Source organism: Orycteropus afer, unplaced genomic scaffold, assembly GCF_000298275.1.
Source record: "Orycteropus afer afer isolate SDZICR_OR568_19922 unplaced genomic scaffold, OryAfe1.0 scaffold00021, whole genome shotgun sequence".
NCBI classification, from domain to species: Eukaryota; Metazoa; Chordata; class Mammalia; order Tubulidentata; family Orycteropodidae; genus Orycteropus; species Orycteropus afer.
Genome location: NW_006921608.1, coordinates 19,678,404 through 19,693,224, shown reverse-complemented (window position 1 = coordinate 19,693,224; position 14,821 = coordinate 19,678,404). Strand labels below are relative to the sequence as shown.

General features: G+C 36.7%; 1 protein-coding gene across 1 annotated transcript in view; it reads left to right on the top strand.

Moving 5' to 3' along the window:
- DPY19L4 (dpy-19 like 4) overlaps positions 1-14,821 on the top strand; it is an 83,156-nt gene that overhangs the window by 6,586 nt on the left and 61,749 nt on the right. Inside the window, exons 2-6 of the mRNA XM_007934862.2 lie at positions 1,366-1,476; positions 9,035-9,159; positions 11,871-11,961; positions 13,009-13,130; positions 13,242-13,387. Of these exons, the coding sequence (XP_007933053.1) occupies positions 1,366-1,476; positions 9,035-9,159; positions 11,871-11,961; positions 13,009-13,130; positions 13,242-13,387 (595 nt within the window). The remainder of the gene's footprint in view (positions 1-1,365; positions 1,477-9,034; positions 9,160-11,870; positions 11,962-13,008; positions 13,131-13,241; positions 13,388-14,821) is intronic.

Here is a 14,821-nt window from a genome sequence, read left to right as displayed (position 1 = left end):
AACTTATAGGACCATTGTCTGCCAACCCTATATATGATCTTGGATACACTCCCCATTTCATAGACACACCTAATCGTTTAGCCTGTCCACCTATCTATCCATCCATATACCCATGTTTGCCTTCACTGAGAACTCAGTACTGTATAGACAAATACTCATTCTTGTTGACCCCTTCTAACTTTTGCTTAACCCAGGGTAGGGGAGAATTAAAAAGGTACCCTGAAGGAGGAATATAGTAATTTTTATTAGTTGACCCAGATTTATGTACAAAAACACTCAAAATTGGATGTTTGACTTTTCTGATGACAGTGTTATTTTCTAATGTATCCACTGGCCTCACTGACATGACTACAGAATAAGTGGTACTAGAGAGAGGTGAAATTTAGACTAATCTGATTGAATCCCCTAAATGTAGAGTATTTTTTTCCCAGTATGCCAGTGTCTACAAAGATATTTTAGCAAATATGAATTTGCTGTGAAGCTATTTTGAAATACTTTTGTTTTCCACAGTAAAGCTAGAAGACCATCTATAGCAGCAGCAGCAGCTGATTGGTTTGTCCTTTTTGACTCCTTTTTAGGCTCATTTCAGAGCCTAAAGTCAGTAAAAAGGAAAATTTCCTTCTTATAAGGACGAGATACATTCTTGTACCACCTTATAAACTTGACCGGAACACCCTATACCTACATTATAGTCATAGTGTACCCCACAAGATAACTGGTTCTAGGGAAGAAAACTTAAATTGTATATACTAAATTCCTATTTAATTAGAAATTTAGTTTACTGGTTTGGAGGTAATGTCTGCATTACATTTTAAAATTGGAGATAGAAAGGATACATGTTCAAATATTAGGAAATTTTTCTAAGATCTTCCCACAAATATTCTGGGGATCCTTCTAGGGTCAGCCTATTTTTTTTAACATTTGTGTGTGTAAGACTGTATGATGTTCATGGTACTCAAGCATTGTGAAACTGCAGGATTATTAAAAATGTAGTTTTATGATCAAATTATTCTATTCTGTTTTGAGTTTTTTTTAAAATTGGTAATCCTTGAATGATGCATATGATCCTGTCAGGTTAGATAGAATAGTAAGGTAACTGATGAAATGACCTTTTGTTCCACAGCTATTATGGAAAAGCATTTACTTATTTTGAAAATAGCTTTATCTTGTGAGCTCCTTGGTTTATCAATAGGACTTGATGGATGGGGAGTATATGTCTGTTAAAGCAATTATGAAAAAGTTATCTTTGGTACTAAGGTGTCTCATTGTGACTGTAGCTTAAGTATAAAAAAAGTTAATGAGCTGAGGATATAGATTAGAATACTTTGATGCACATGTTGCAATAATTGTTTCGTATATTTTAAGGACGAACTGTAGAACTGCGCCAAAGGAAAAAAACAAAGCCTTCAGAAAATAAGGAACCTGCCAAAGAAGAGAAAATCAAAAACACTCCAATTCCTGAAAGAGCTCTAAAATGTAAGTTAGATAGATTTGATATTTTTATGCTATTTATAGTTATGCTAGAAAGGATATTTTATATTAATATTTTATATGTATAAACATATTTTGGAATTAATATTAATAAAGTGTGTGGCGATAGCAGTTACCTTCCATAAGGTTTTGCTGTAAACAACTCCCAAATTTCATTGGCTTATAGACTTTTACTTTTGATTAATGTTACATGTGTAGCTAGAGGTCAGTTACTGTGGCAACTGCGTGTTGTCCTATTATTATTATACTGTGTAAGTGTCCTATTGTTCTCGAACCCAGGCTGAAGGAACAGTCTGTATTTGGGACATGTTTTTCTTGTAGCAGAGGAAATGACCAGGAGAGCAGGCAAGAATCATGCAATGTCTCTTGAAGTTTCTGCTGTATTGGCGCATTGTCACTTGTACTTATATTCTATTGGTCCAAGTAAGTCATATAATTAAGCCTGACAGTGAGTTGGAGAAGCATACCCTAATTACAAGGTAGCATTGTGAGTCACATGGAGTGGGTAGAGAAGTGTAATCCTATTATAGAATAGGAGAAAATAGTTGGAACAGTCATGCAGTCTACCACACTCTGGTCTTTTGGTCATAAATATTTACTTCCCTCCTTTAGATAAAATATACTCATAACCTCCCTCATCCCAAGAAAGACACTTAGTATTACTGAGTTATGGCATTGATCTTTATGCTTAAGTTCTTCTAAATCAACATCAGGTCTAGATATGATTCTTTCTCATCCAGAAACTTATAAATAAAAAAGAGAAACTATTTGCCATGTGTAAGGGGTCCCTAAGACCACATATAGGTTTAGTGAGTCCCTTGGGGAACTCACAGGATTTAGGATAGTCATACTTAGAGATTTATTACAGCCAAAGAATACAAAACAAAATCAGCTAAGAGAAAAGGCCCATGGGGCAAAGACTAGAAGAAACCTTGTGTAAGCTTCCAACAGTCGTTGCTCAATGGAGTCATGTAGGCTGTTTTTTTAATTTCTCTAGCATTGAACTTTGTGTGAAATTTTTGTCTACCCAGGAAATTCAGAGACTCTGCCCAGGGTTTTTATTGGGAATTGGTCGTGTAGGTACCATTTGCCAATGATATACCAAAATGCTAGGCTCAGAAGGAAAGCAGGTGATCAGCATAAACCACAGTCAGATTTGACTTGATGGCATTGGGTTTTTTACCGAGAGTTTAGGCACAGAAAACTACACTTACCAGTTGCGGAATGGTGCCAACCCTGAAATCCAAGTTCCCAGACACCAGCCAAAGCTATCTTTGCAAGTGGGCTTTTCTAAAGATAGCAGTTTCAGGCCTGCTGTGTTAACTCTTTTTTTTGCACATGCCCCCCCGTTCAGTAAACATTGTTGGACAGGGACGATAACCAAAATAAATGTTCCCATTTAGAAAGAGGAAGAGTAGGAGACGCACAGGAGCTCTGGTGGTATAGTGCCCAAGGCATTGACTGCTAACCAGAAGGCTGGCAGTTCAAACCCACCAGCCACTCCTCAGAAGGAAGGTTGGGCAATCTACTTCTGTAGTGATACTGCCTCGGAAACCCAGGGAGGGGTCTCTACGAGTCAGAAATAACTGGACGGGAGTGAGTGAGGAGGTACACATCAGCTGCTGATCTATAACAATTCTGAAATCTTGCCAGATAAATATGAAGTCTTCTCACCAGTGGGGGTCACCATGAGTTGGAATCGACTCGATGGCAGTAGGTTTGTTTTTTTTAACCCTGAAGTAGGGGATATATATCTTGATTAGGTCTCCTGTGCTGGTAGGGAATAGCTCTCTAGTTCATTGTTCTCCGTGGTCCTTGGGTCTTTTCTCTGGATGTTCTTTCTTTACCATTGTCCTCTTTACCTATATCTGGAGAATATTTTGGAGAATATACCATCCTCGGGGGCTGAATGACTTTTCTAGATTGCTTATTGCAAAGTTGAAAAAGGTTAAGGGCCCAAAAGTTGTTTTATGGCTCAGACAACTATAGTCACTTCTAACCCAGGCTGGCTACTGTTGGCAATACTGTGCTCTAAAAAACATTATCACCTTTTTGTCTAATCAACTCCCTTTGCCAGTAGTCATACTTACAATTCTTTTACAAATAGCCTTCTCAAACTTAATTAAGATACTTTAAGCTTATCAGAAGGAACCCTGGTGGTGCTGTGGTTAAGCCCTCACCTGTTAACCAAAAATTTGCAATTCAAATCTACCAGCAGCTTTATGGGAAAAAGATAATAGTTTGCATCTGGAATGGTTACAGCATAGGAAACCTATGAGCAATTCTACTCCATCCTGTAAAGTTGCTGTGAGTTGCAATCAATTTGATGGCAACAGGTTTTTTATTTTTTTTTAAACTTATCAGACGTTTGTGGTACTGTATTCTTAGACTATTTTGTCTAACTAAAATAATTGCCTGGAGCCACTTTAGTCCAGCAAAGATTTTAAAAAGTGTATGATAGCTGTGCCCTTGATTTACTCTTTGCCTCCATGTTCACTACCAGTTCAGTGCTACAAATACTAGTTTTTTTTAGAAAAAGGTTTTGTTTCATTAGCATGACACTCCTAACACCATTTTCAGTATTAGATATATTTATTTTGGAATAGATCACCTCAAAGTCTTAGTGGTTCCCTTTTTACTCAAATAAGATGTAGGCAGTAAGTCATTTACAGATCTACTTCAGGTCCTAGCAGCAAGAAAATGATTTTTGGAAGCTGGAGAATAGAGATCCGTGTTACACAATGACAAAAAATATAATAGAACAGTTTCCTCTGAATAGGTGGAATTTTAACACTTAATTTTTAAAAAATAATATTTTGTTTTGTTTTTTGTAAAAGTTTGCACAGTAAGTTAGGATCTTATTTGACAATTTTCACATAACTTGTTCAGTGACGTTAATTACCTTTCAATGTGTTATGGTTTCATTTCCAGTACTCTTAATTTTCCTGTCCCTTTATCTTCTGATCTTTGCTTTAGAGTAAATGTTGACCTTTTAGCCTTATACAGATAATTTTTTAGTAGAGCACCACTCTTACATGTAATATCCTTTATTTTGTGTGTCACTCTGCTATTTTGCTAAAAGGTGATCTCAGGGGTAGTGTCAGTTCAAGGTTTAAAGAATGTCTCAGGGTAGTACTTTTAGGAGTCCTCTGATCTCAGCTGTTGCAGTTATCTGGCCTTTTTTGCTCCTTAAGTATTTGAGTTTTGTCTATATTTTTTCCCTATTCTATCCGGGACCATCTGTTGTGACCATGGTCAGTGGTGGTAGGGGGTACTATCTAGTTCTTCTGGTCTCAACGTAGATGAGCCTTTGGCTCTAGTAGGCTATCAGCTCTGTAGATTTTTTTTCTTCTCTGAGATTTTGGTTACCTTCTTACTCTTTTCTTCCTGATGAGTAGAGACCAGTAATTGTATCTTAGATAACTACTCTCAGGCTTTTAAAACCCCAGATGTTACTCACTTAACTACGATACAGAACATGAAGTTTGTGAACTGTATTATGCCTGTTGACTTAGTTGTCCCATGAAACTGTAGTTCTTAGTCTTCATATCCAAAATACTAATCTGGAAGATATTTGGTTATGTCTGAGGAGTATCTGTAGTTGTGTCTGCAGTGAATATATGTTCTTGTACACACGCCTGTATTTACATGTACATGTGGATACTACTTTCTGTTTTCACATATGTGTGCACCCGCACCTACCCAGATACCACCTGTGTGCCTCTTCCCATCCATATGTGATCTTACACTTCTTTGGTTTTTGTTTGAGTTGTTGCCATCTTATATATGTCAAATTCTTTAGTAGTAGCATCTGTTTCAATTGAGTGGTTCTCAGTGAAATCATTTATTTTGGTCATGCTTTGCTCACTACACTCACATTTGGTGCCACTTTTCCCATCACCAAAAATAAAAAGTATTTACGATCTAAAGCATAGTGCTACTTTTGGATTATTTTGGCTAATGAGATTGCAAAACAGTATTACTAAAGTCCCTCAGTTATTATTAGTTGCATATGACTTCAGGAAAGACATGAGTTTAGAATAGAATTGGCCTGTTTGCAAGCAGGAATGAAAGAGAAACTAGATAATTAAAAAATCTTGAACTTTCAGTGTTTTTCAACCAGTAAAAGGTAAACTTGAGTGGCAAAATCTGATAAAGGTGAGTCCTCAGAGCAATGACCAAATCAAAGGAATGGAATAGTGGCTAAAGCACTTGACTGCTAACCAGAAGGCTGGCGGTTCAAACCCACCAGCCACTCCTCGGAAGGAAGGTTGGGCAATCCTACTTCCGTAGTGATACTGCCTCGGAAACCCAAGGAGGGGTCGCTATGAGTCGGGGCCGACTCGAGGGCACATAACAACAACAGCAGTCAATCCTTCAGTGAGAAAAAATGGCTCAGGGGAAAAAGAAACTAAATGTGTGGTCTGACAAAAGTTTGATAAGCTCCAAATACATTCAATTAAGCCTTTTAAATTTTTTTTTTTTAAATAGTTTGCAGTAGCCACCCAAAAGATAAAGTCTAACCAGAGATACAAAATACCTATGCAAAGGAAAACTATAAAACATTACCACAAGAAACCAAAAAGGACCACATAAATGAAAGACCATACCATGTGAAATTAAGTCTTTAAGAAAGGCTTATCTGGAAGAGGATTGTGGATATAATTATTGGTACATTGAGCTAACTGAAATTAAATAGATAAAAAGTTGACAAAATTTTTCTTTTCTTTGCATGTGTATAATAGCACTTGTATACTATCCTTCAAAAACATAATCATCACCTTGGTCATGGGGGCGGGGGGACAAGCTCAATTGGTATAACATACTACACAAAAACATTGTTGTACATCCTACTTTGGTGAATAGCAACTGGAGTCTTAAAAGCTTGCAGGTGGCCATCTAGATGAAAGAATTGGTTTATCCTCACTCAGAGCAAAAGAGAATGAAGAAAACCAAAGATGCATATAAAGAATTAGTCCAAGGGACTAGTGGACTATGTGAACCTCAGTCTACATGACCGTGAGACCAGAAGAACTAGATGGTGCTCAGCTACCATTGTTCACCACTTGGAAAGGAATCAGTGCAGGAGATCTTAGATAGAGTAGGGAAAAAATGTGGGGCAAAACCCAAAATCATAAAAAGACCAGGCTTACTGGTCTGATAGAACCTGGTGAAATGCCCAAGATTAAGGCCCCTAGTTACCCTTCAGGCTTGGAATTGAGCTCACTCCTGTGGCTTCTAGCTAAGCAAAAGACAGGCATATGGGATGAACATTTACACCAGGTAGATACATGCCTTAGAACTATCAACTCTGGGAGATCAGAAGGGCAGTATTTGCACAGGGAGATAGCTCAGGGGGCAGGAATGCACAAGAAAGAAGGACATGGGGAAGAGGTAACTACACAGAGGAAGTGGGAAGAGAGCTGTTACATTGTGGGGATTGCAATCAGTGTCATGAAACAAAATGTGTATGAAGTGTTGTATGGAAAATGAATTTGCTCTGTAAACTTTAGCCCAAATCACAGTAAAAAAAAAAAAAAAAAGTCAAAACTCATTGAATTGTGTATGAACCTGTATCTTTTTCCTTCAGATAGCAAGTAGTTGTTAGGTGCCATCAAGTTGGTTTTTGCCTCATAGACCATGTGCACAACAGAATGAAACACTGACTGGTCCTGTGCCATCCTAATAATCACTGCTATGCTTGAACCCGTTGTTGCAGCCACTGTGGCAGTCCATCTCGCTGAGGGTCTTCCCCTTTTTTGCTGACCCTCAGCTTTACCAGTCATGATATCCTTCTCCAGGGATTGATCCTTCCTGATAATATAACCAAAGTATGAGAGATGAAATCTGGCCATTCTTACTTCTAAGAAGTATTCCGGCTGCACTTCTTCCAGAACAGATCTGTTCATTCTTCTGGCTGTCCTTGGTATATTCAGTATTTTCACGTATACCATAATTCAAACAAATTGATTCTTCTGTGGTCTTCCTTGTTCATTGTCCAGTTTTCATATGTATATGAGGCTATCGAAAAGACAGTGTGGACTGCGTCAGGTGCACCTTAGTCTTCAAAATGACATCTTTATTCTTAAACACTTTAAGGAGATTTATTTGCGGCAGATTTGCCTGATGCAGGATGTCATTTGATTTCATGACTGCAGCTTCCATTAACATCAATTGTGCATCCAAGGAAAATGAAATCCTTGACAACATCGATCTTTTTTCCATTTATAATGATGTTGCTTATTGGTCCAGTTGTGAAGATTTGTATTTTCTTTATGTTGAGGTATAATCCAGACTGAAGGCTGTTTATTCCTTTTAGTTACTTTAAAAAAAAAAAAAAAAAAAAATGCTGAATTCAGTTCTGACTCATAGTAACCCTATATGGCAAAGTAGAACTGCTCCAAAGGATTTTTAAGGCTATAAACCTTTATGGAAGCAGACTTGCACATCTTTCTCCTGCTGAATGCCAAGTGGGTTTGAACTGCCGACCTTCTGGTTAGCAGCCAAGCACTTTAACCACAGTACCACCAGGGTTCCTTTATTTATAATTCCAAAAAAAAAAACAACCCATTGCCGATGAGTCAATTCCAACTCATAGTCACCTTATTGGACAGAGTAGAACTATGCCATAGGGTTTCCAAAGCTGTAAATCTGTAGAAGTAGTCTGCCTCATCTTTCTCCTGTGGAGTGGCTGGTGGCTTTGAGCTGCTGACCTTTTGATAACAGCCCAACGCTTTAACCACAACACTACCAGAGCTCCTTTTTTTGTAAAATTAGGAAACTTTATTTTAAAAAAAATAGTTATGGTAAAATAGGTATAACAAAAAGTTTGCCACTTTAACCATTTTAAAAAAAATCAGTGACTTTAATTACATTTACTGTGTTGTGCTACCATCACCACTATCCATTTCCAAAAGTTTACATCACCCTAAATAGCAATAACTCCTTATTTATTCTCTCCTCACTGCAGCCCCTGATACATACTAATAAACTTTTACCTCAGTGCATTTGCAATCAATTTTAATTTATCAACATTAATTTTAAAACATTTTTAGATGTACAAAAAAATTGAGTAGATAATACAGAGAACCTTATCATACCCCTCCCCACTCACATACAGAGTTTTCCTTATTATTATCAGTTTACATTAGTATTGTACATTTGTTAGAATTAATGAACCAATATTGAAACATTGTTAACTAAATTCCACTCTTTGTGCAGATTTATTTAGTTTTTACCTTCTGTCTTTTCCAGTATGCCATCCAGGACACCACATTACATTTAGTTGTCATTATCTCCTCAGGCTCCTCTTGGCTGTGACAGTTTCTCATACTTTCTTTGTTTTTGATGACCTTGACAGTTTTGAGGAGTACTGGTCAGGTATACTGTAGAATTCCACTTCATTGGAATTTCTCTGATGTTTTTCTTCTGATTAGAGTGTGGTTACAGGTTTTTGGGAGAAAGACCACAGAGATACGGTGCCATTTTCCATCATATCAAGGATACATACTAACTTTTGATTACTTTTAATATGTTTTGACAGATGTACTATTTCAACGCTTTGCAAAGTTTTTCATTGGCTGTCTTGCAGCAGTTACTAGTGGAATGATGTATGCTCTCTACTTATCAGCATACCATGAACGGAAATTCTGGTTTTCCAACAGGCAGGTAAGAAGGAATTTTGAGCATATGAAAGTTGTTTTAGTATGTATTATTAATTTGGCTAATGTGTTTTCTAGTAAGGCAAAATAAATTTGTGAGTAAATATGAAAATACTGTCTTACTTAGGACCATTAGAAGCAAAATGCTCTATAAGCTCTTAGCATACCCAGTCGTAAAACCAACCTTGAAATAATTAATGGCATGAATTTCAAGGCCTGAGAATAGAAGCTATGAAGATGCTTTTTCCTTCATGCAGTTTATTTATCAGGGAATTTTGATGATAGTGAAATGTTACAGAGTCATTCCGTGAGCTTTTTAGTAGTTTTGATAGATGACATTTCAGAAACAACTTATGGAAATTTCAGCATTAAGATACTTAAATTTTTAAAGTATATGATTAGAACTTTATTGAAAATTAATAGACTTAACATGCTACTTAATAAACTATTGTCTCAAATTAGTATGTTTAATGTCTGATTTTAAATTGTGTATGTTCTTTAGTAATTATATTTATGTTCTTGATTCTATAATATGGTCTTTTTTTTTAATTGTGATGGGTGAAAGTTTACAGATTAAATTAATCATCCATACAGCAGTTCACATACACTTTGTCTCATGACATTGACTGTAATCTCCCACAATGCAGCAGCTCTCTTCCTACTTCCTTCCCATAGCCACCTCTTCCTTGTGTCCTTCCCTCCCATGCACTCCTGCTCCCCAAGTTGTCTCCCTGTGCATACACAGCCCTTCTATTCTCCCATGATTAATATGGTCTTTGAATAAGTTTATTTTCAGACTTAACTTCATAATCAGATATATCTGTAAGATGAATAAGCAAACTTTACAATGTTACCACTTGATTTTATAAAACAAAAAATAGGACAACAAACTCATTGCCATTGACTGGCTTTTGACTTGTAGTGACCCTTATAGGAAAGAGTAGAACTGCCCATAGGTTTTCCAAACCTGTAATCTTTATGGAAGCAGACTGCCACATCTTTCTCCTGTGGAGTAGCTTTTGTGTTTGGACTAACCTTTCAACAGCAGCTGAGTGCTTTAACCACTGTGTCACCTGGGCTTGTTCTTGACCTAATAGGGTTTAAAAACTTTTGAGCCCAAAGTGTTTTTTTTTTTTGGTCCTTATTTTTGAGCAAATAGTCAATCAGAAGCACTCGTCATTTTTAAAAGCCACCAAGACAATAGAATAATTACTGATTACCTTTAACGATTGATAAAAGGTGTTACTGGAGCATATGTTATTTCCTTGAAGACATGTAGATTAACTAGTAGTAATTCTTAACACTGGATATACAGTAGAATCATCTGAGAAGTTCTCAAAAAATTACCTCCCTCACAGATTCTTAGGTGGATGGTGGGGAGGCAATAGCTGGGGTCAGGATTTGAAAGATTATTTCCAGTCAGTTCTGTTACGCAGGCAGCATTGAGAACATTCAAAGGTTTGAAAATGTAGAAGGCATTCATGAAAAACCTTGTTTTTCATAAAGCCATGCATGTGGGTCAGCAGCATTGCCATCACCTGGAAGTTCTTTTAGAATTACAGATTCTCAGGCCTCACTTCAGAATTAGAATCTACATTTTAATAAGCTCTCTAGATATTTTATATGCTCATTAAAATTGAGAAACACTGATTTAAGAGTTTAACGTTGAAATCTTAGAAGCAAATCTGTTTTCTTTACTTAAAAATCATTTTATGGAAATTAATCTTTCTAGATTCCAAACCAAAAAATTCATGGCTGTCAAGTCGATTTGACTCATAGCCACCCCTCCTTGGGTTTCTGAGGAGGTATCACTATGGGAGTAGATTGCCCAATCTTCCTTCCAAGGAGTAGCTGTTGGGTTTGAACCTCCAGCCTTCTGGTCAAATGCCTTAGATACTATGCCATCAGAGTTCTTATCTTTTTAGATTAATAATTTCAAAATGGAGGTGGAGGATTCCTTGGTCAAATAGATCTGAGGAAAATCTTGGAGATTCACAGTGCATTGTAAATACTGGAACTCTGGAAAGTCTTATAGTAAAGAAACCACTTAGCTAACTCTTTTTTTAAGTAACATTTATTTATATCTTAGGTAGCTTTGTTGATCAATCTTTGGGAAAGCTACTATCTTTTGTTTTTACATTAATGCTTAAATATCATACATGAAAATAAATTGAATTTGATTTTAAAAGATTATAGATTTAGCATGAAATGTACAAGACTTCCTAATGTCTTTGACTACTGTGTTCTTGATTTTTTTATGGCCTGATTCTAGGAATTTTAAGACTTGCTTATATTTCTGGAAATTCTTTTGAAAAGCACCAATTAAGGGTCTGCTGCTCTTGAACAGAAATGATTAAGGATGTGCTGTTCTGGGTACATGGGATAGTAGAAAAGTAATAAAAATAATACTTTCTTAAACTTATCTTTTAGTGATGGACTTCTAACGTCTCAACCATCATTCTTCATTACCTGTCTTATTATTCTTGCTATCCTTAGGAGATGTCTTTTGGTTTTGCTTCTACGTTTTCTTTATATCCAACAAGTAAATGACTCATGTGTTACAATCCATTTTAAACCTTAGGTATTTCATTGAAATATTTGCCAAATTATTGAAAAGTTTAAACTGTTTATCAATATAACTGTTAGTGACTAAAGAAGGAAGATTGCAGATAAAATTTAGAATACTAGTATTTAAATAATCATTTCATTTTCTTTTAGGAGCTTGAACGGGAAATCACCTTTCAGGGTGACAGTGCCATTTATTACTCATATTACAAAGATATGTTAAAGGCACCTTCATTTGAAAGAGGTATAATCATCAATTTTCTATTTTTAATAACAATGTTTTCCTGAAATAACACATTGTTCATTTGGATTGGAGCCTTTGAATGTAGAAATTTATATCCGAATACAGATATTGCACTTTATCATACTTGATACAAAATTGGAAAAATGAGACACAGAGTATATTATGGGAGTTTCTTTTTTTTTTTAAATTGTGATTTACGTGAAAGTTAGCAAATTCATCTTCTATACAGTAGTTCACACACACTTTGTCTCATGACATTGACTGCCATCTCCCACAGTGCAACAGCTCTCCTCCCACTTCCTTCCCATAGCCACCTCTTCACTGTGTCCTTCCCTCTCATGCACTCCTGCCTCCCAAGCTGTCTCCTTGTGCATACACAGCCCTTCTATTCTCCCATGATTGATCTCTCCAAGGAGTGTATCTGCCTAATGTAAATGTTTAGTTCCTATGCCTGTCTTTTGTTTGTGTTTGACTGGAAGCCACAGGAGTGGGTTCAGTTCCAGACCTGAAGGGCAGCTAGAGGCCATAGTCTCAGGGGTTCCACCAGGCTTTATCAGACCAGCAAACCTGGTTTTTTTTTTTTTTTTTTTAATGATTTTGAGTTTTGTACCACATTGTTCTCATACTCTGTCCAGAATCTACATAGATCCCTCTCCAAGTGGTTGACAGTGGTAGCCAGGGACCATCTAGTTCTTCTGGTCTCATGGTTGTGTAGGCTTAGAATCGATTGCATGGTGTACCAGTCCCTTGTTTCCATGAATCTTTGGTTTTCTTCATTTTTCTTTGCTCTGGACGAGGAGAGACCCATTGTTGCATCTAGATGGTCGCCTGCAAGCTTTTAAGATCCCAGTTGCTACTCGCCAAAGTAGGATGTGGAACAATGTTTTTGTGTAGTGTGTTATGCCAGTTGAACTCGATGTCTCCTGTGACCATGGTCCATGGAATTTTTTTGATACTATAAAATATTTAATGACTTATGAATGAAATATTTGCTTAATTATTATAAAAGCAAAGTAAATAATCTGGAGAAGAATTTTCTATCTTTAGGTATTTATGAATTGACTCACAATAACAGAACTGTATCTCTGAAGACTATAAATGCAGTGCAGCAGATGTCTCTCTATCCAGAACTTATCGCCAGTGTTGTATATCAAGCAACTGGTAGCAACGTATGTTTTTCTTTTGACCTTAGTATTTATTTTCTCATGTATTTATTATTCCTCAAATTATTTATGCCATTCTATTAATTCCCTTTCTCTCTTTTTTTCCTTTCCATCTAGGAGATTATTGAACCAGTGTATTTCTACATTGGCATTGTTTTTGGATTGCAGGGAATATATGTAACTGCTTTATTTGTTACAAGCTGGCTTATGAGTGGAACCTGGCTAGCAGGAATGCTTACTGTTGCATGGTTCATTATTAATAGGTAAGAAAGGAGTTTTTAATTGCTTTTTACTATTTTTTGCAGCTGTGGTAGTCAGAGTTCTAAAAATGAACCCCTCGAGATTTCACACCCAATCTCTAGAACATATGAATACAAGCAGATGGAATTCCTGTGATTAGGTTATGTCATATAGAGCAGTTGACCTTAAGGCAGGAAGATAATCCAGTGGGCCTGGTCTGATCACACCTCTTAAAAGCATAGAGCTTTCTCTAGCTATTGCAGAGGGGGAAGTCAGAGATTTGAAGCATGAGAAGGATTTGATACTCCTTGCTCTCAACAGCTATTGATCTTGTAAGAAGACTGCAGCCTCCACTGATACCTTGATTTTAGCCCAGTAATACCATGAACAGAGAATCCAGCCTTACTCTGCTGCTTTTGTGAGATAATTAATTTGTGTTTTAAGTCACTATATTGGTGGTAATTTGTCACACAACAATTGAAAAATAATACACCAGCCTTATACCTCTTTTTTCAGACATACAATCACATAGATCTCCTTTTTTTCTTATTTAAAATTGGTGATATAGTTTCTTGAAATGAAGGAGAGGCATCAGATAGATAGATCACTATTAAGTTAGCCATGTAGATAAGAATATGTACTAATCTCTGACCTTGTCCTTTGAATTAATATATTCATCTCCTTTGATGATCAAAAGAGCCTTCATTCTTTAATAATAAGTAAAAATGATTCCCTGGGTGGTGGTAGGAGGAGCCCTGGTAGTGCAGTGGTTAAGCGCTTAGGTGCCAACCAAAAGGTCAGTGGTTTGAACCCACCAGCAGCTCCTTGAGAGAAAGATATTGCAGTCTGCTTCCATAATGATTACAGCCTTGGAAGCCATGTGGAGTAGTACTCCTCTGTCCTGTAGAGTTATTGTGAGTTATAATTGACTCAACCACAACAGGTTTGTTTGTTTTTTTTTTTTGGGGGGGGGTAGTGGTGGAGGTAGGGTATTAGAAACAGCAAGTGTAGACTCTTTAAAGTATTTGGCAGCTAAGGGGAGAAGAGATGTTAGGGAAAACTATAAGAGTATCAGGGTTGAGGGAAGGTTTTGATAGTATGAGGGGATTTAATCTGATTTTAGAATGAAATGAAGGATGCAGAGGAAAGGATTAAATGTGTAAGGAGTGGGGTTAAGGATGATAAATAATGAAATAAGGCCCTACTTAAGGTAGAAGATAATGTAATTGAGGTATAAGTACAGTTAGTAGCCATGAGTAAAATATATTTACACTATATTCTGTTTATAACATGCTCATACGTGCTGCAGAAGCAGTACAAAGAATTTTATATAGTTGTTAGACATAGGTTAGAGTCCAGTTATGCAGAAGGTTAAGTGCTTGACTGCTAGCTGAAAGGTTGGTGGTTCAAATCCATCCAGTGGCACCTCAGATGACAAACCTGGCTATCTGCTTTTT